This window comes from Nannospalax galili, unplaced genomic scaffold (assembly GCF_000622305.1).
Source record: "Nannospalax galili isolate Female #2095 unplaced genomic scaffold, S.galili_v1.0 scaffold512, whole genome shotgun sequence".
In the NCBI taxonomy this organism is placed as follows: Eukaryota; Metazoa; Chordata; class Mammalia; order Rodentia; family Spalacidae; genus Nannospalax; species Nannospalax galili.
In genome coordinates, this window is record NW_008331992.1 from 355411 (window position 1) to 377942 (window position 22532).

The following is a 22532-nucleotide window of genomic DNA, read 5'->3' on the forward strand; positions in this document are numbered from 1 at the left end:
AGACTTCAGACTGTATCTTCAGAAAGAACTTTTTTATAGCATGATAAATGAGAATAAGTTATTATTATCTCATACACATTAAGCATTTACCCCAGTTCCCTGCATGGAGGAAGCATATGACAAAGTAACTATTAGTGATATTCTTTCATTTATTTTCTTTCTAAAGGTAGTATCTATAATAGTTTATTAAAATTAATACTAATTCTTATCATATTGACATGCTAGTTTTTAGGCTATTTATTTATTATTTAGAGACAGGTTCTTATAAATCCTGGCCTGGCCTCAAACTTGCTATCAAGCCAAGGATGGTCTTGAACTCTTGAGCCTCCTACCTCCACCACCCCAGTGCAGAGACTACAGGTATGCTCCATGTCTGGTTTATTTGATGCTGGGGATTAAACCCAAGGCTTCGTGCATGCTAGTCATAGACTGGTTCTTACAGGTGTTATTCCCAACTTGTCAGTTTAGTTAGGCTTTAAAGGACATTGGAAAACTTCCTAGACAATTGTTTTTGTAATTAAGTCTGGAGGTTATGTGTAACCTTCAGTTTGTTGTAAATAAAATTAAACAAATAAGTGAACCATCATTAGTGAAGAAATTTTGGGTTTTTCTGTTTTGTTTTGTTTTTTGAGACAGGGTCTCGCTACGTAGCCCTAGCCGAACTGAAACTCCCTGTGTAAGCCAGGCTACCTCAAACTCACAGCGATCACAAACTGTTTCCCGAGTGCTGGAATTAAATGCACACATCGCTACACTCAGATAAAATACTTATTTTTGTTTCTTTACTTTGTTGTGCACATGCTAAGCAAGTGCTCTACCACTGAGCTAAACCTGCAGTCTGCTCCAACATCCTTAAGAAAACGTTCTGGAACTTAGGTGAGGACTTCGTGTAACCAAAATTCTGAACTTCTCTTAGTATATTAAAGACATTTACAGTCATTTTCATATACCATGCTCACCCAGTGTCTTAGCATAGTAGATACTATTCCAGAACAGAGAATCAAATGCTAAAACCTGAGAAACTCAATTCAGATCATCTTCCTGTTCCCAAGTTTCTGGTTTTGCCCCCACATTGACTCGTGATTTATTCTTCAAACTCTGTTGTACAACAATCCAGAAGAAATGCAGGTCTTCCAGGGTGGATGTTTCTCAATCACTGGGATTGATAGTTAAAACTGGAAATTTACAACGGATCTTAAGTTTGAAGGTTAATCATTGATAAAAATATCTTCATCTGTGAATAAAAATTTTGTCCTTGGGCTGAAGAGATGATGGCTCAGTATCAGCTGCTCTTGCAGAGTAACCAAGTTTGGTTCCAGCACCCAAGTTGGGCAACTCACAACTGCCTGTAACTCCAGTTCCAGGGTATACAATGCCCTCTTTTGACCTCTGTTGGCATGGCATGCATGTGGTACACTTACATACATGCAGACAAAGCACTCATATACATAAAATAAACATTTTTAAATTCATCTTTTAAAAAATCTTGCACATGGGGCTGGAGAGATGGCTCAGCAGTTAAAAGCACTGTCTGCTCTTGCAGAGGGTTTGTTTTCCAGCATCCATATGGTGGCTAACAACCATCTAAAAGCCAGGGAATCTGCTGCCCTCTTCTGGCCTTTGCAGGCATTGCACACATGTGGTACACTTACACAGGCAAAACACTCAAATACATAAAATTAAAATAAATAAATAATTTTTTCAACTTGCACATATGAAGCCCTGAGCCCAGAGGAACAGGAAAGAGGGGCAAACAATCCCTACATGTCACAATACGATTTTAAAAGGGAAACTATTGGAAATAGTACAAAACAAGGATAGGAGACTATTATTGGTTAAGTTGATTAAAGAGGAGGTGTAATGAGCTCATTGGATAAGGTAGTGTTAGCTAAATCAGAGCAACCTCCTTTTGGAAGGGGAAAGGTTAAAACTCAAACATAAGATGCCAAGAACTGCTGGTAGAACCCATGTAAAGATAAAAGGAGAGAACCGGCTACAAAGTTGTCCTCTCACCTCCACACGTGTGCCATGGCACACACACACCACACACCCACCCTACAGATACCATTTGTCTTTTGTATACCTATAATAAAGCTTAGGTATTAAAAACAACAAATAAGAATAATTATAATAAAATTACAATACAATTGTCATAAAAGTTATGTTAACTTGATCTCTATCTACCTCTCCTTTTTCATTTAAGAGAGGTTCTTTGCGGTTTCTATCTGCTCCATCCAAACTGTCACCTTCCCTATTCCTGCACTTTGGTGCATTGTCAAGTACAGTAACAGCTACTTGAACAGAGCACTATGAGTCAGACAGTGGATCAGATAACAGAGGTGGCTACTGAGGAGACCTGGCAGGAAGTGCACAGCCTAGATGATCCACATCCCAGGTGAACAGAACTGGGCAGCACAGGATGTCATAGCACTCAGACCATGCGTATTTAAAACTTCCGAACTGTTCATTTCTGAAACTTTCCAGTTAATATTTTCAAACCTCAATATCTGAAATACTTGAGTGTCTGAAATCATAGAAGGCAAAGCCACACATAAGGGGGCCTACAGTTGATGCAGCTATCACCAGATAGAAGGTAAAGAAATAAATAAAGGTAAAGGTAAAGAAATAAAACACAGTGTTACTATCATTCGCACTTCCATTGTAGTTAACAGAATTATATGTGATACCCGGGCTCAGTCCTTACCTGTGGACAGAACTCAGGCTGGTGAGATGGCACATGCTGTTCAAACCCAGTGACCTGACTTCAATTTCCAGAACCCACGTAAAGATAAAAGGAGAGAACCGACTACAAAGTTATCCTCTGTCCTCCACACGTGTGCCACGGCAAGCACACACCACGTACACACCTCATGCATGTTCACGCAATAATAAAAAGTAAAGAATTTCATCGCTTATACTCAACATATGAAAACACACACTTAGAAAGACAAAGCAATCAAGCCCCACTACTGATCTCAGCACATTCTCTGCTGAGAATGGAAAGATGATGTACACAGCAGGCTTAGCAGGCTTGTCCTCACTAAGTGCCTTGCTGCAGGAGGCATCTCTCAATGCAGGATTTCCCCAGAGCAAGCTGAAGAATGTAAACACACAGATCTCAAGTAAGATTCCACTCACATTGCTGCCCCTCATATGACTGGCATCTTAAGAAGCAACCCCAAGACAGCTGGCATTGTGGACCCCAGGAACACAGGCAGCACAGTGTTGTGACTCACCTGTGAATTCCCATATCAGAATTATAAACTCTATGACTTTTAATAATATTTTATTATCTTTATTTTATGTGTATGAGCGTATTGCCTGCATGTAGGTAAGTGCACCCGTGTCGTGCAATGCTGCAGAGGACAGAAGAGGCCATCGGATCCCCTGGAACTGGAGTTACAGACAGTTGTTAGCTGCCATGTGGGTGCTGGGATTCGAACCTGGGTCTTCTGCAAGAACAACCAGTGTTCTTAACCACTGAGCCATCTCTCCAGTCTCCAGCTGTTTTTTTAATACAAGTCTCTAGGTCTGCCAAATTTTTAGAAGTCAAGGCACGATTTGAGAACAATCGGAGGAAAGGAAAACAATGTACTCTCCAGAGCGTCATGTGTGTTTGGACTCCTCTGCTTTTCAGTATGGAAATGCACTTATTCTGATGGTAAGAATTTTGTCACACATTGTTGAATCACTTTTCAGGAAGCCTGTCCAAGGTGAATTTCCCACCAGCACTATATAGTGCCCATTTCCTCTTACCCTCACTGGGAGGGGGTTGGAATTTTTTAGTCTTTTGTTAATGTGTTGGTTGAAATAATATCATACTTTTTAAATTTGAAGTCAATTGTCAGCAAGCTTAAACAGTCTTCCACATGCTCATTTGAAATTATATATGCCATTGCATCCATTTTTCTATTGTGTTGTTTCCTTTATGAATTTAAAAGAGCTTTTTATTTTAAAGATATCGGTTGTCCTAGTTTGGATTTTCATTGCTGTGACAAAATATCTGACCAATACCAACTTGGGGGGGAAACGTTTATTCAGCTTACATCTCCCAGGTCACAGTTCATCAGGGAACCCAAGGTAGGAACTCAGGGCAGGAACCTGGAAGCAGGAGCTGGAGCACAGGCCATGGAGGAACGCTGCTTACTGGTTTGCTCCCCTGGCCCCTGCTCAGCCTGCTTTCTTATGCAACACGGGCCCACCTGCCCAGGGATGGCACCATCCACAGTGGGCTGGGCCCTCCCACATCACTCATCAAGAAGATGCCCTTCAGACATGGCCACAGGCCAGTCCAATAGAGGAAATTCCCCAATTGAGGCTCCCTCAACCCAGGTGTGTCAAGTTGACACTAAAGCTATCCAGCACATTGGTTCTGAATTACTAAATCAAATTATTAAATTGATGTTTGAATTTTAACTTTGTTCATAAAGGCCGTTAGGTTTTTGTTAGTTTTGCTTTATTGAGGCAGGGCTTCCTGTAGCCCAGGCTGACCTTGAACTCATTATGTTGTACCCGATCATCCTGCCGCTGCCTCCCAGGTACAAGCATTTGCCACCACATCCTGCTTCATTATTGTTTCTCTGTTGTTTGTAAACATTGATTTAAAAGGTCTCATATCCCATCTATTTATGTCTGCACATTGTTGTTGTTTTTTTTAACTAAAATTTCTGGTCCATCTAATATGTATTTAGATGCAATGTAGAAATTTAATTTGATTTCTCTACAGTCATTCCAACCCTGTTGATTAAATAATTTTACTGTAGATTAATTTCTGCTTCCTAACACTAAATCTGTGTATATAAGTGTATTTTTTTCAGACACCCTACTATTTTTCTTCAATGTCCTCATCTGATGTTAATTGATACCCCTACTGAAGTGTTTTAATTTGTTTGGTTTCAATTTTTCATTTAATATGTGGGTCGGCAACACTTGCAACTTGTGCTTCAGAACTTTCTTGGCTGCTACCTGGGTTTATTGCCTCAGCAACAGCTTGGCACTTGGCGTGTTCGATGTATGTAAGTATTTTCTCAACATGTACAAACTTAATAAAAGTCCAAAAGCAATTTTTTATAGGAAGCACTCATCGCCCCTTTATGGACATACTGAGCATGGTCATTGCTTCGAAAGAAGACCAGTAGTGTGTGGTGTAAGTCGGGAATTTTCCAGACCACAAATGCATATTTTCCAGGCTCATTAAGCCCAGTAAAGTCTAAAGTGTGCTGAACATGTGTATATAGTCGAATCCCTTCACAGTATTTTTTTGTTGTCTTTTTGAGACAGGGTCTCCCTGCAGCCCCAACTGACCTGGAACTATGTAGACCAGGCTGGCCTCTGTCGCAGAGATCTGCCTGCCTCTGCCTCCCGAGAGACGGGATTAAAGGTGTGTACCACCACATCCAGCCTGATTCATTTATTTTCAGTTTACATGTATGACTGCACTATGTAGGTGCACCCGTGTCACGCAGTGCCCATGGACAACAGAAGAGGGTGTCAGATCCCCTAGAACTGGACTGGAGTTACAGATAGTTGTTAGCTGCCATGTGGGTGCTGGGATTCAAACTCCAGTCTTCTGCAAGAACAGCCTGTGTTCTTAACTGCTAAGTCATCTCTCCAGCCCTCTCTTCATGGTATTTTTTAAGATATTAAAATTATCATGGAAGTGAAAGAATTCAACTTACTAGTTCCCCATTATAGAGCTATGTGGACTTGTCCCAAAAGATCAGATGGTGGAGCGTTTTCTTCGCGCTGATTTCTGCAGCGTTCCCTCGGGTCTTGTTTGTCAGGCCCCATCTCCCTTTCAGCCTCGGCTCCTGCTTTGCCACAGCAGGAATTTCTTTACCACAGATGTAACTCCTGGATTTATCAGTGCCTCCCCAAGCTGGTAAGTAGCCCCTCTTCTGGGATCCCACAATTCCATTTACTTGCTAGTCACAGGGTATTGAAGTTGCCACTGTTTTTGCCTGTAACCCCTGTGAGAGAGTAAAGATGATGCAATATTAACATTGCATCCCAGTTTCCTCCCTTGGTGCCTGTTGTGGTTTGAATGTGAGCGCCCCCCATAGACTCATGTCTTTGAGTAAGTGCTCCCCATCTGGTGGTGTTGTGTGGGAACATTGTGGAACTTTTAGGAAGTGGAGCCTTGCTAAGGAAGTGGGTCACTGGGGGCAGGCCTTAAAACCACTTCTCATTCACCTGAGACCTCCTGAATACAGATGCGATGTGACCAGCCAGCTTCCTGCTCCTGCTCCCCGCCTTCCCTCCCTGCTGCCAGGTCTTGCCCACCACGATGGACTGTACCCCTCTGGAATTGTGAGCCAAAATAAACCTTTTTTCCCTTAAGTTGCTTTTGTCCAGGTATTCTATCACAGTAATGATTAAGTAGCTAAGACAATGTCTAACTTGGATGGGTCTTAGCAAATATTACTGAATGAGTGAATGAGGCACACTACATCAAGCCCACAGAATGAGCAGGGGATGAATACTGAACATGAAGCAAGAGAGACACAAAATCTTCCAGTTCCGTACTGGAGTGGGCATCGCCTTAGTAGCTTTGGTGTTGTATTAGAACTGTAGCCCTTCACAGCCTCCAGGACTGATTCTCCTCCGCTGCTGCATAGCTCCTGAATCCCACCTCTCAACTCTCCTTCCTGTTCCTGTCCATATGCTTGTGCATACCATGTCAGAACTCAGCTGTGTTCCACCCATAAGCACGTCAGACCCTCAGATGCCAGTCACTACACGATCCCACTGCTTGCACCCACTGTCATTACATTTGGATCCTGTGTTCAGTCCATTGTGCTCCCATTTCAATACCAGTCTAGCCCCTTTTCTGACTGCAGTATGAGATCATGCCTGACTGAACCCCAGAGCGTGCTCTTCAACATGAGCAGATGGGGTGGACCTCCATCTAGAGTCCACATAGCCCAAGCCTTTTTAAATCTCACACAGTAATAAAGAGTACTGTGAAAATCTAGTTCCTGTGAAAGTGTCTGGAAACAAACTGAAATAATAACCTAATCCAGCTATGAATCCAATCGTAGGATTCCAGTGTTCCATTAATACTGTGTAGAAAAACAAGAGCTCTGTCTTCTCTCCAGTTGGTCTCTCAAAAGGACAAAATTCTTCACTTTCCGAGAAACCACAAGTCGCTTTCATCTGGCTGTCTCCCATCCGCCCCCCCCTGGTCTCTTTTCCTCGGTGCTCCCCCCCCCCCCCCCCCCCCCCCCCCGTCCTCTCTTCTCCTCTGCATTTCACATGCTCTTCTTGGTAAGAGTCCATCACAATACATCACCAGGAACACATGTGTTCCACTGGGACTTTATTCCCTGGAAGATGTGAATGGTGATGCAAATAACAGCATCATTAAAATTTGGAGGAAGTGATGCAAGAAAAAAGCTATGGCAAAAGAGGGCAACAATGAGGCACGTACGCTCAAAGCTTTCTCTAGGAGCTGCAGGCTAGCATGCACACTGGTGGGGAAATTCGGTGGTATTCATCAGCTGGAACTGTCAGCAGGAACATTCAATAAACAGCAGCTGTTGCTTTACCAGTTGTAGGGGAGTGGAGCAATCCTAACTCCAAAATAGATTTCAGAGGATGAAAGCGTTTCCAGCTAATGATTACAGTGAAAGCCTGGTTGTGGGTTTTTTATGAGCTTGCACGAGAAGATGGGGAGCGAACAGTTGCCATTAAGCTTGTGTCGATGGTTGTGTCTGAGGCTACTGTAAATGGGGTAAGCGTTCCAGTTTGTTAATGGAGATGCATCTGCTTTGTGGTAATGAGTGGCAGCCCACACCCACATGCAAGGCATCGGCTGTTCAAATGTTGGTTGATTTCAGTTTGTCTTTTAGAAAAGCAATATGATCACCAAGTGTGGGAAGTAGGAGAAATAATCACCCAGAGCCACTGGTTAGTGCTCCCAGGTTTCTTTGGGGAAATGTGACTTATTTTAATAATCAAGACTGGTCAGAAATGCTTAATTTCTCAAGATCATGGCATTCAATGGATTCACTCTAACAGGCACTATTGAGCACTTGTTTTATGCAAGATGATTGATTCTAAGGAGTCCCAAGTCATAAACTGAACCTATTTATCACATTCATTTTTTAGTCTACCTATACATTTTTTGAAGATTTATTTATTTATTAATTAATTAATTTTGTCTTTTTGAGGCAGGGTCTCCCTGTAGCCCCAGCTGTCCTGGAACACGATATATAGACCAGGCTGGCCTTGAACTCACAGAGATCTGCCTGCCTCTGCCTCCCGAGTGCTGGGACTAAAGGTGAGCACCACCATGCCTGGCCGTAGATTTATTTATTTTTACTTTATGCGTTTATTTTGCCTGCCTGTATGTAAGTGTACCATGTGTGTGCAATGCCCAAGGAGACCAGACTACCTTAAAATGTAGATCTTCAGATTGCATTGACCCACTGACCTGTCAATCTCACAGGACAGAGCAGCATGCTACCAGTGCACCTGTTGCTATGGGAGAAGGTAATTGGTTAATCCCTTCCTATTGTTGAGGATATTATTTTCGAGAAGTTGGGGTGTGGTGTGAAAGCACAGACAGAGGAATCCCAGGCAGAATGGGGAACCAAGCCAGACTCACAGGGCAAAGAAAGAGTCAAGGGTCTAAACAGGAGAGTGTCTGGAAAAGCAAAGAGAAAGGTGCGTGAAAGTGACGACGAGAAAAAGAAAGGCAGGTATGAGAGGCAGAGTCACCGGGAGATGTGTAGCACTTTAAAGCACTCTTAAAGATAACTGAGCCTCTCCCACTAGAGAAGCTGAGTGCATCAGAAAAGAGAGGGGAAGACAGAGACTTAGTCCCCAGTCAAGCAGAAAGCCCAGGAGTGGGAACTTATGGCACCAAAGCCAGCTGCCACCACACCACACTTGAGTGCTGGAACACGGGAGCAGCTGCTATTCACATCTTATACTCTCAGAGCTAGCTCCAGAATAGCAGAGTGATTAGGAGCCAGCGAGCACAGCCTCAGGAGTCCAATTTCCTGGACTCACCCAAGACCTACCACCTGCTTGCTGTGGGTGGGAGGGAGAGGCAGGGGAGCAATTCCCTCAGCCTCTTCATCTGTTGAATTGGAGTCCATGAGTATCTCCCTTATATAGCTGCTACATAGAACCATCGTTCACTGGTAGCTATTGCAATGCTTATTAGAATTGTGTGGTCCCTGCTCCACTTCTGGTTCTACCCATGTGACTCTTCTACAGAACTCAGGTGCAGTCACAGACATGAATCCAGGAAGCAGCCACCGATCCTGGGTCAAGACCATAAAAGCAAAGTCCAGTAATGACCCCAGAGTCAGCTCACCTAAAATAGAAATACAGCAGGAAATCCCCACTCCCAAGCACTGGCTAAGTTTCATTCCCCACCCAACGCTACCTTCAGGGGTCCTTGAAACTTGTGCTGAGTGATTCCCTTTCAGGAGGTCCTAGGTAACTGGTCCTAAACCCTGGACACAAATTATAGTCTTATGACAGCCCCTGATAGGCCAGTACTTGGGTACCTTCTCAGGTCAGTTTGTATCAGAACCTGTGGGGCCACAGCCCAGGCAGCTGCATTTTTAAAACACCCCAAGAGACTTATTAGAGTGTTGTTAGGAGCACAGAGTGCTGTTATGATTGGAATGTAAAACGTCCTCCGCAGACTCATGTGTTTTGACCACTTGGTCCCCAGTGTTGGTGCTGCCTTGGAAGACTGTGGAACATTTGGGGCTGTGGCCTCACTGGTAGAAGTTAATTCTTGTAACTGGGTTTGGTTTCCAGCCTGAGTGCTCAGCTTCCTGATTGCCATAGACTAAGCCTCTCCAGCCGTCATGCCTTCCCACTCATAATGGGGTGTTCCCTCTGAAACAATGAACCAAAGTAAACCTCTCTTCCTTAAACTGCTTCTGTTGAGTATTTCGTCATAGTGACAAAAACATAACTAATACAGGATTGTTACGAACCACCTGACTGGGGGCTGAAGAGATGGCTCAGCAGTTAAGGGAACTGGCTACTCTTGCAGAGAGGAATGGGGTTCAGTTCCCACATGATGTCTAACAACCATCTTTAACTCCAGTTCCAGGGGATCCCATGCCTTCTTCTGGTGCCCATGGGCATTGTACACACAGGTGCACTTATGTATATGCAGGCAAAGCACTCATACACATAAAATATAAATAATAATAAATAAATAAATAAATAAATAAATAAATAAATATTTTAAAGAAAGAACAACCTGACTGGTCTGATGCTCCCACTCAAAGAACAACTACGGGTTTCCATGCTCTTCAACACCCTGGGGACAATGACTCCAGAAACAAAGCTACAGAATCATCAACAGGGTGAAACTCAGCCCCAATTCCTGCTTCAATTGGACCAGCCAGAGAAGCCCCAGGAGAATTAGCAAACCTTACAGAAGTCTCAGGTAACTCTTGAGTGAATGTGATAAATTGTTAATATCTTCCACTAAGAGGCAGTCACTGAAGATTAATGTGGAAATCATCACCCAGTTTTGTTGCCAAGAGAAATTTAGAATAACTGAGTGAGGGGGAAAGAAAAACTTCCGGAAGCCAATCAGTCAAGCCCTTTGTCTCCAAAAAACAGCACACTAATTGTTTTCCTCCTCTGACAACGTTATGCCTTTTAACATAAAGACAGGAAAGGGCAGAGGGAGATTCTGAGTTATTATGAGGAAATCATACAGAAGAAGCAGAGGACCTTGATGAAAGAAATAAAACTCGGCCTTTAATTCTTTTCCTTGCTTTGGATTTAACTGGTCTGGGGCACACTGCAAATGGTGTATTTGCTTCAGGAAGATGTTGAGCCTGTAAGCAACAGTGCAAGTCCTGGTTATAATAGTGAGTGGCGTGGGTGTTGGGGGAAGGCAGTAGACTGTGCTAGTTTTATGTAACGTGGAAGACAATAACTCTAAGACTTACTTCTGCACCCTGTGCCCCAGGCCTGTCTCTTTTTGGGTTATCCAACTTCACTGGTCACTGATACTTCCTATTCCACTTTAGAAACCCTGGAAAAGAGCCCCGAAGTCTCTTCATGTGAACCTTCTGCATCTACAGAGACAGCTGAGCCCTTGCAGCATCTCATTCCACACTCCATTCAAACATTGTGAAGTGAACGTGTTCCTAGAGCAATTGCCTGCATTTCAAGAAGGAAATAAGGGTAGATACAGTCATTGCCTGAGTCTGAATTTTAAATCTACCCCTGGGGAAGAGACTTAGCATGGATAAACCTCATTGTACTAATCTATAATAGGGTTAAACGTAGTAGAGCATCTACCTAGTATGCACAAGGCCCTGAGTTCAAACCCCAACACTAAAATTAAAACTTATACAGTGCTTCATAGAGTTACTATGAGGAACAAATAAAATCATTCATGAGATGTGCTTGGAACAATGCCTAGGTGGCAATGATCCTGAATGTATGTTGGCCATTATTATCATCATTTCCATATAGTAAATATATTACATAGCATATGCAATGTGGTAATATGTGTAGCTACTGGTACCATTATATTATACATCACAGCATTCTACAAGAAGTGGGACTTAAGTGTCCTAGTCACTGGTGGAACACCTGCTCTGCTGGATAATGAGCAGTTTTGAAGGTGGCGCTGTCTTCCCAAGGTTGAGGGACTCCCTGAGTAGTGAACTCTCCAAATGCAGCCAGCTTTTAGGAGCAGAGCACACAACAGGCTGTGAGCAAAGAAAGCATTTGGTTTGGTGGCACCCAAGCCAGCAGATGATGTCTAAAAAGACAGCATGTGGAAACCAAGCTTACGTGAAGGCCACTCCCTGATCCAAATAGCAGGTTGCCCTTCAAGCGTGTGTCCCTGACTAAACAGTTAATGAGGCACAGAGAGCTGTGTCACTTTTCAAGTCTTATAGAATCATTAGGAAAACTCTGAGCTGGCAAAGCCCTCCCTGACTTTCCCTGGTGAGCAGACCATCTTTGTTTTCATTTTAGTGTGTGTTGTCGTCACAGTAACTGCAAGGCTCCAAACACAGACCCAAGGTGTCATTTCCTCACGTGCTTATTCTGCCACACTGAAATAGCATTATGAACCCAGCAGTGCACTTCCTTCCCCGCTGTGCCGGAGTGCTTCAGTCAAAGCAGAAAGCTCTCAAGTGAGTTACCGGAGACATAAGTATATTAAAGAAAAGAAAGTTAATTTATCCCCATTACTGTGTTGCCTATGGCTCATGTCTGGGGTGGGGGCTTGTTTGTGCAAACATCTTTCAGATAAACAAGACGAGCAGGCAGTTAACTCAATTGTCCCAGTGATGTCAGTAGACTACTGTTTTCAATCAAATCATCTTCTGGCCTTCAATCTTTAGAAAATCAGTTCCCAAGAATGCATTTGATAAATTCTGCTATGTCCATTTCATGGCTTTCCCACACATTTCTTTACAAAAGTCAGCAGCAGCAGAGAACTCACTTATTTAAAGTACCTAGGGAAGATTACAGTCATAATGACACCGAAAGAAGAAACAACTGTTTTCAAGGACAGACATATAATAAGGTCCTTGGCCACGAAGCAATGATCATTACTTTCACCTGTGTTAAACTTAAGGCGAAAGACATAGGCAACAGCAAGAAACTCAAACCAGAAAAATCCTTAAACCTTACAGGCTCAATTAAAGTCAGATCACTTGAGATAAATTCTGCATTTACTTTTAAAAATTCCATTCGTTTGTCTTTCACGGGGCTTAGTAACATATAAATCACCCAATATTACACACTCTGACACCATTTCCCAAAAAGGCAAAGCAACACAAACCTACTCAGTGTGTCTCACTGTAGCTGCGACTTGAACCAAGCACTCAGGCATAGGGACATGGGTACTGGTGTGGCTTAACTTTTCTGCCTTCTCTCAAGTTTTTGATAAGTTGGTTAACAGCCAGCAAAAACTACTCAATTCATGTTTGACTTTCCTTTTTCTAAGTTCTGCCACAACAGGATGCCTGGCCTTTGAAATTAAACTGCCTCTGCCACTACTCTGCCAGCAGCCTTTCCCTTCTCTCATTAGGTAAGGAGCAGGACTGACCATTTAAGGGAAAAGAACGCAATTCGATATGCTTCCCTGAAGTTCCTATATTTTGGCCCTAGAATCTCTATGTTGTAGCTGCAAAGCCAAGAAAAGTGCTTTCCTTCTTTTCTTTCTTTTGCTCTCCCTCCTTCTCTCCTCCTCTCCCTCCCTTCCTTCTTCCTCTTTCCCTTCCTGTTTCCTTCCTTCCTTCTTTTCCACTGAAAAGTTTTCACTAGAGAATGATAATTCTCATACTTAGTTTGCCTTATCTTCTACACACTCTTCCTAACTTGGAAAAATGAAGTAAAATTGAGAGTTCTAAACCATAGTTACCTTGCATAAGTAACTACTGCTTCTATACCAAGAAACTCCCCCTTTATAAAAATGCTTCTTAAACCGGGTGTGGGAGGACACGCCTTTAATCCCAGGGCTCAGGGAGACAGAGGCAGACAGATCTCTGTAAGAGGCCTGGTCTATGTACAAGTTCCAAGTCAGCTGAGGGTACATAGAGACTGTGTCTCAAACAACAAACAACAAAAATGAGTTATATACAATACACATCTTTGCCATAGAACACTTCTTACTTGTCTTGGAATACACTTTTCCTGTCATGTTTAAGAATGAATGGGATCAGCTGGACATGCTGGCGCACGCCTTTACTTCCAGCACTCAGGAGGCAGAATCAGGTGGATCCCTGTGAGTTCAAGGCTAGCCTGGTCTACAAAGCAAGTTCCAGGCCAGCTGAGGCTACAGGGAGACCCTGTCTCAAAAAAAATCCAAAACAAAAACAAGCAAAGAATAAATGGGATCAAGAGCAATGGACAGCAAGAATTCACTTCTAATGGGAAAGGCTGAAGTTAACAGGAGATGACCTTTTTTGGTCTTTTCATTTTATCTGTTACTAGGTTAGTGAAACAAAACAAATCATTTAAGGGAAGAAATGAAGAACTGTGGATTTAATGCCATACCCTCCCCTGGAAGTCTGCATTGCTATACATGATCTAGTGTGGTTGGCTATAGAAGAGACAACCAAGCTCTAAGTGTAAACACACTTTATCTCCAAGTGCAAATATAGAAACAAGAACGGTCTATTCTGTGGATGATTTCTTAACCTTTTTGTAATGCTTCTGTAAGATACAGGACTGCTGAGTGATAGCAAAGGGTTTGAAGCATAAATTCCATCTGGAGTTATTGGCTGCCATTCAAACTGTGTCTGCTTAGAGCACCCAGCAGCAAAGTATGTCCCAAGCCAGATTCCAAATTTAAAGAATACATTCCTCTGCCTTTCTTATGGTCTATGAACTGAAGATTACAGATAGTCTGCTAAAAGTGTGATACTCAAGCTAGGGGGACTAAATTTATTGGAAAACCTATCAGACAAATACCATTTTTATTACCTGTTTAATCTTCAGAACAACTCTATGAGGAAAAACCTTATTATCCTCATTTAACAGATAAGTAAACTGAGGCACAGAGAGTAATCAACCCAAAGGGTCAAACTGAGGCTGAAATTTTGAGACCAGGCCAGCCAGTTTGCCTGTTTCTTGCCTTTCCTGATGCCTCCTCCATGAATATATCCTTACTATTAGATCTTCAGTCAGATGTAAGGAAACAAATGTATTCTTATTAGCTTATCATTTATTGTGTTGCTAGCTATTAAAATAATATATAAATCCATTTAGACTATAGACTTTTATGCCATTTTTCTAAGTTGTTGCCGTTCATTTTTCTCTTAAACATTTTGAATGAAGTATCAACCTAAGCTTATGCACCAGATTCATGCTTTTCTAAGCTCTGCAAATTTAAAGACTTAAGATTGGATAAATGAGTGAAAGTGTGGATTAAATTCTGTAATATCCTGTTTGAAGTGCCTTTCATTTATTAAGAAATGTTCATCTGATCTGGGGACTAGAGAGATGACTCAACAATTAAGAGCACTTCCTGTTCCCGGAAGTCTGAGGCCCTCTTCTGCATTCCTCAGGCATCTGCAAACATGAAGCATACATTCACACACACACACACACACACACACACACACACACACATTTTATATATATGTATGTATATATTACAATAAATCCTAAAAAGGGGGGGCTGGAGAGATGGCTTAGTGGTTAAGAGACTGTACTGCTCTTGCAGAGGACTCAAATTCAGTTCCCAGAACCCACATTGGGCAGCTCACAACCTCCTGTAACTCCAGCTCCAGGGAGATTCCATGCCTCTGGTCTCTTTGGGTAGCTACACACACACACACACACACACACACACACACACATACACACACACACGCACACATGCTCATGTACTTTAAAAATTATAAAAAATAAAAATCTTTTTTTAAAAAGAGAAATCCTCACCTACCTAAAGTGGGAAACACTGTAATACTTAGAATGTATAAATCCTAACATTTCACTTCTAAAGAATAACTAAAAAACTATAAACTATATGGAAATCATTGCTTAATGAATATGTTAAATATTTTACAAATTCCAGTGGAAAAATTCCCTGGTGATTCTTACTGAACATCCATTTAACCTCGCTGACCACCTTAGAGTATAAAGAGAATGGTTTTGTTTCAGTGGATACAGAACAAACAGCTTCAAAACATGGTGAGTCCTTGCTGCTGGTGCGAGCTTGCTGCTGGTGCATGCTTACTGTCACACAGCAAGACTGAAGGTTTCATGAGCAATTGAAAGTAGTACCAAGAAAAATATGTTTTAAATATACAGAGGGAAAAAAAGACCTAAAGAACTGTAATATTTTAAATGTTTGTGATCATGGCCAGATTCTAATTTAGGACCCATAAATAGAAGACAAACAATGATAGAAATTATTTAAATGAGTTGTACCAAAGATAACTATATATAAAATCTGTCACTAAAAATGATAAAAATATGAATTATAGAATTTAGAGGTTTAGAAGTCTAGGTTCATATACAGGAAATAGACAAATGTCTTCCACATTATTTGTAAGATATACAGCATTATCTACATAGTCAGGTATATAATAAGCAGGGTTAAAAATCATATAATTTCCTGAGCATGGTAAAATCATAATGTCTTCTGTTGAGAATTTTTAGGTAAAACTCTATTAGCCATACTTCCCATTGCTTTTCTTGACTTTACACTTATCCACATTTTCTCTCATAGTCATCATTAGAGATGTAGAGCCACAGGAGTTAACAGATCATCTGTAGTGTGTATAGTGCATCTGGCCAAGCTTCAGAGCTGTTACTTGTACCTAAATGGTTCATAAAACAATCCTGGATTTAGTGAGGCCAAGCCTACTGTGAAAGACCCTAGTGTCTGAAGAACGGCCCATAATCTGAAGTACCTGAAGCCAAGGGACCTTGTTGCTGAGCAGTAGGAATGAGACTAGAAAAGCTAAGCAGGTGCCAGATGATAGAAGGCTTTCAAAATACCCAACCTCGGTGTTTGGCAGCAACTAGAAGTTCAGTAGATAACCAAAGAGCAGATAGGCACACACAGCAGTACTTTAAGAAAGCTAGTCCCGTGATCACCAGCAGCATGACTTGGATGGCAATGAAGCCGAAAGGGGTAGAGAACAGGCAGTGCAATCTAAGCGTTCTTACGGGAAGGGGGAGGGAGAGGGCCAAAAGGCACAGAAACACACTTTGAGAATCAGATAGTAAGTGGGTCTGCACATTCAGGGAGGACAGTGCTGTTCAGATAGCGGGGACCATGCAGTTTAACCTTAGCACCTCTTAATTCTCAAGAAGAAATTTACAACCATGAAGACAATTAATGATACTCAAAAATCCACTTCAACAGATATGGCCTTCACTCTGGGCAGGCACTGTGCTGTTATCTAAAAGCTGTCACACTGACTCCAAAAAAAGCTGCATGCCTCAAACCAATAGTAGATTTTAGCCTTCCACAGTTATGTGTAAGCCAGTAATGTGACCCTTCCTAGGATTAAAACGAGAAAAATGCAAAGCATCTAATTCTGACTTCTCAAAACTCTCTCAAGACAAGGTATTTCGTCTCCAGTAGAGCAACGAGAGCTTCTTCTCCAGTAGGGCTGCCACACCACACTCACTACTATTTGTACATATTTGTTATATATGATTAGCTTTACTTATTTGTGAACTAATCGAGTAATAGGAGTTATGAAATATGACACACACGGAGATGTCTATATTATTACATTTTACTGAACACACGCCATAGAAGCATTAATTGACTATTCTTGGAATAGAAACATTTACCTAAATGGCTGAGACATTCCCATTTGTCAAAAAACAATTGTTTCACAACCAGTTATATCTAAATTCCTTTTTTTTTTTACATCGACTAAATAGGCTTAAATAAGTTCTTTAGAAAAAAAGACTCTCTCTTAAAAGAGAGTCTTACTCTGTAGCCCAGGCTGGCCTGAAATTTACTATGTAGCTAGCTCAGGCTAGCTTTGAACTCACAGCAATCTTCCTACCTCTTTACAGCCATGAGCCACCACATCCAGCATTTAAACCATTTCTTTTAAAATGTGCTTCAGTATTTTCTTTGTTCTTATCCTTAGGTTAAACCAATCACCCAAATTCTCATCATTTGAAGGAATAATCCTGTTATGTAAATTCAGCCCAACCACAGCCCACCAGGTATCAACACTGACTACATCACCCATATGTAGCTTGACTTGTCAGACTGAGCATGAACGTGTTGGCTATTAGCAGTTGTGATAAAAATGCATGTCAACCAGTGGAAGGGGAGACAAGATACCCCAAGGAAACAAGGAATTCCTTCTCACTGCTGCAAACACACTCGGACACACATCCATGCATTTATGAAAGGGTTTTTTTCTAAGAAGTAGTCTAAGTTTTTAAAAGCAGAATCTATATCTGCATAAAAGCAATTACTCAATTTAACTTAAAATATACACACAGTCTCCTGAATATTCAACAGCTGCAAAAGTAGCGGGTCCACAGCAGGCAGACTCTGTGGGAGTCAGATGCATCTGGGGCGACGGCAGTGAAATGAGGTCAGAACCGAACAAGGTGTCCCGGTGCAATCAGAGAACCTGGCAAAGCAGCGACTCAAAGAAGCAGGACATAAACACAGTACAGGACTTTCAGGCTGCTCAGCTAGTTTCAATAAATGAAAGCTATTTCGCCCCTGAGGAATCCATGATTTAGTGGTCCTAACTGGGAAAGGAGCTGGGAAATGTCTTTTGTCACATTTCTGTTTACCTGCACAAGAGTGATTAACTCAGCTAGTCTATCCTGCTGACTTAAGACATCACACAACTATGTTTCAAAGGGAATCGGCTTGATTCTGAGAAAGAGATGAAGTTTCCGGCTTTTTAAACATCCACAGTAATCATAAGAATTCCTATATGTGTTATCACATCACAGAGCAGGAAGATCACAACAGACAGGGCAGAATCAGAGAGGACTGTCTTTTGTGGAAACACATTTTAGAAAGGAGCGCTTTCTTTTGGTCTTACCTGCAGGCAGCTAGTTCAACCAAAGGTGTGTCCGTCCTCTCTCCAGCTGGTTTATCCCCAGAAGAGCCCAGTGGCTGGTCCCACAGCCCAAGACAGCCTTGAGTCCTGGAACACTAGCCAGCCCAAAAGAAGACTGAAGAACAAACTTTTCCCACTGTGCCGGGACCAGCCAGTAGCTGAAGTCATACAGGAAGCACAGAGGGGCAGCAACTTCTCCCTCAGTCCCAATCAGCAGACATTGGAAGCCCTGGATCTCCCACCCAGACTTCTGTTACAAAGTTTTTTCAACTGTTGCTAGGTGTTGTTGGGTTCTGAGATTGGGTTTCTCCCTGCCTGCTCCCCGCACACTGTCAACGCAGTGACTTTGTTGGGGCTAGGAGCTGCGCGGCTATATTTAACCCGTGTTCTCAGAGGCCAGCCTGTCAACAGCTGAGCAGTTTGCAGCCCGCCTTGCTCGGTTCCTGGGCAGCTGGTTATCAGCCCCGCAGCCCCGCTCACCCTGGGAAGATCCCGAGAATCCAGCAGACCCTTTGAAGGACCTCCGCTCATCTCCGCAAATGACTATTTGAAGCCCTGGACTGCAGACCGCGGTGTGGGACTTGGGATTTAAAATCTGAAAAGAAACAGAGCAGCGTTGTCTTGGGCTGAGCGATTTCCCAAGGCAATGTTCTTCCCAATTAGACTCTCAGATAAGTGTTGTGAATTTTTTTTTTTTTTAACGCTTTTAAAAGTATGCTACCACGGTTGGGAAAGTCCACAGTGAGAGATTTCCAAGCAGCTTTTGACACTGGTGTGTCACATTCATAGCGTGATCGTTTACTCAGTCATAAAAGATGTGAATGTATTATATATGTATATGTACATGTATATAAATGCTTTTCAAATAAGATTGCCATAAAGAAATGTGGACAGCACTAGGATTTTGAAAGAACTAAGGCCAGGAAGGAAACTCTTATTTTATTTTCTCACAGCATTCATTCCAAGCAGCACATGGTGAACACCCCCAAAACACCAGGACTTGAGACCCCTCTGGTGGCTGACCAGCTTCAGTCATTAACCCTCCAGTCTCCAAACCGGAAAGAGATCACTTTCACCCTACACCTTAAGTCTCAAGGTTTAAAGTTTATAAAACGGTAAAACAAAACAATACGAATCTGCCAAGATTAAGACTCTTAAACTCAGAAGTGTTTTACTAATCACATATGTGAGATTAGCAGTGATGACGGGGCCTACAAGATAGGTCCTTTCTAGCATATGGCCCTGACAAAAATCTCACCATACCATTAACAATGTTGACCCCATTCTCGATAACAATTTACCATTTTAATGATAACCTTTTAAAGCTGGGTTTGGGGACACATGGCTGTGATCTCAGATTTTAGTCTAAAGGCTAAAATTGGAGAACCTGGAGATTGAGACAGTCTGGACTACATAGCAACACCCTCTCTCAACAGAATAAAATAAAAAAAATAATAACCAGAGGTAGAGGAAGGAGAATCAGAAGTTCAAGGTCATCCTTGGCTACACAGTGAGTTCAAGGCTAGCCTGGAATACATAGGACCCTTTCTCAAACAACATAAATTTTTTTTAATAAAACAAGGGGCTGGAGAAATGGCTCAGAGGTTAAGAGCACTTGCTGCTCTTGCAGAGGACCCTGGTTTGGTCCCCAGCACCTACATGGCCTCTAACAACCTTCTGAAACTTCAGTTCCAGGGATCTAATGCCCTCTTCTGACCTCCTCTGGCATTGTATGCATTGCATGTACTTACATGCAGGCAAAACACCTATATGCATACAAAATAAAATTAAATACATCTTTTTAATTAAAAAAAAAGATGCCCTCTATTTAATGTACAAACTAAAGATCGACCAAAGAGACATGGAAAGACATAGACACAGCATTTTAATAGTCGAGTACTTGGAGCACACACCTTCCATGCCAAATGACTCTAACATCCATCTGGAGAAACGTACCATGTTATAGAGGAGGATGTGTGTATAGTACTCCTGTGTCCTTACTCTTAAAGAAACTTCACCTTTAAAGTCAACTGATCCCCACTCCTCAGCCCCTCAGAAAACAACCCAGTTCTTCCTGTCCCAACAGGCACACTGATAACATGTATCTTTTCCCCTTTATTTACTACTGAGCATATGTGAAATTGCATTTGTTCAGATTCAGTTTTTCTGAATCTGAGAGAGAGAGAGAGAGAGAGAGAGAGAGAGAGAGAGAGAGAAAGTGAGATGATGGTTCACGAAAGCCTGATGTCATGAGTTCAATCCCTGGGACCCACATAAAGGTGGACGAAACACACAAAGTTGCCCTTTGGCCTCCATATGTGTACTATGGCACACATGAACGCTCATCACACACACCCAACAACAACAACAACAATTATTATTATTATTATTATTATTATTATTATTATTTTAAACTTTTAAAAGGGAGAGAGGGGCTTCAATTAAGTTTCCATGTGAAATTAGCTGTCTCTTTTAGAACACTAACAGATGCTTTATTCACAGTCTCTACAATGGATTGCCTACTCACAGTCCCTGAAAGTGGGTTCTGAAACAGGTGGAAAGTATGTGACTGGGCTATTGGGTGATTCAGAACCATCAACAGAACATCTTTTTTAATTACAAAGGCAGGGTAGGGATAGTACTCTTTGAAAAACACACATGCTCCCTGCATCCATACCACACACAACAGTTCCGCACTGAACCACCAGAGAGAACTCTGAAAATGTATCGTTTTAATTCTACAGTCTTTTCATAGATGTCTCCAATTCACAATGCAGCACAGAAGAGTATAAACAACCCACTATGCCTTTAAGGGCCTCAATAACTCCAGCAAAATAATAATGGAGTTATTTCTTCTATCAATATCTAGTTAGAGTTTTCAGGCTTGTTTTGTTTTATGTTATGGAAACTGAGTCCCTTATTTCCTTTAGCCTTTGGATTAGCTGTCCATTATTGCTATTAGTTTATTTTTAAACAATGTGGTGACAAGCAAAAACCTACAGGGCACTTCCTGTAATTGGATACTGTTACTACCTTTAAATGATGTTCTTTAATTATACTAGGCACATGTGCATGACTGACTCAGTTCAGTATTCTACAACACTTAGGCTCTCTCTCTCTCTCTCTCTCTCTCTCTCTCTCTCTACACACACACACACACACACACACACATACACACACTGTATAAAGAGAATTTATTATGAAGGCTTTCCCCTAGAGAATGATTATTCAGACTAAAGCATTTCCCACATAATCCACAGAGGAAGCAGTGCCATCAAGGACTATTAGAAATCTGTGATTTGTGCACAGTTAATGAGGAACTGATTTTCAGCACTATTGTTAATATACAACTGTTCTGCTGTATCCTTTCTCACAGTCTTAAGTATCTTTGAGAACCTCTGGTAAAAAGAAAGCTGAATTCCCCAACTTCAAGGATGAGTCATGAAGACTTTTTTTTCATATGTGGATGATAATTACTGTCACTTGGGGAAAAGGCAAATGAATGAAATAGTTACCAGCAGACTATCTCTATCTCCATTTCTAAAACCAAATCTCCCCACCATGTTTATTTAAAAAGCCATAGTGGGGGCTGGAGAGATGGCTCAGCAGTTAAAAGCACTGACTGTATTTACAGAAGACCCAAGTTCTAATCCCAGCACCCACATGGCAGCTAACAACAGTTCATAACTCCAGTTCCAGGGGACCTGACACCCTCTTCTGTCCTCTTCTTTCCCCATGACATGGGTACACTTGTATACATGTATGCAATACATGCACACACATAAAAATAAAGCAAAAAAAAGATAAAAAGCCATAGTTATTTAGTAATTTTCAAAACCAAGAACTTAATACATTCCTCAATACATTAGTGAATGATGATTTTTACATTAACAGTGTTCAGGGCTGGAAGGGTGTCATGAACAGCTTTCCATACAAACATGCCCTGTTGATGTTATTTTGTTCGTTCCTTGCTAAATATACAAATACCATAGTAAGTATTCAATAAATAAG

General features: G+C 41.7%; 1 protein-coding gene across 4 annotated transcripts in view; it reads right to left on the bottom strand.

Moving 5' to 3' along the window:
* Positions 1–19093, bottom strand: part of Filip1 (filamin A interacting protein 1) — a 216920-nt gene extending 197827 nt beyond the window's left edge. For 3 of the 4 annotated variants that reach the window (XM_029560595.1, XM_029560594.1, XM_029560593.1), the window contains exon 1: positions 19002–19093. In XM_029560595.1, coding sequence (XP_029416455.1) covers positions 19002–19052 — 51 coding nt within the window. In that variant the 5' untranslated portion in view covers positions 19053–19093. The other variant, XM_008827062.3, reaches the window with a different exon arrangement.
* Between the last annotated feature and the right edge of the window lie 3439 nt (positions 19094–22532).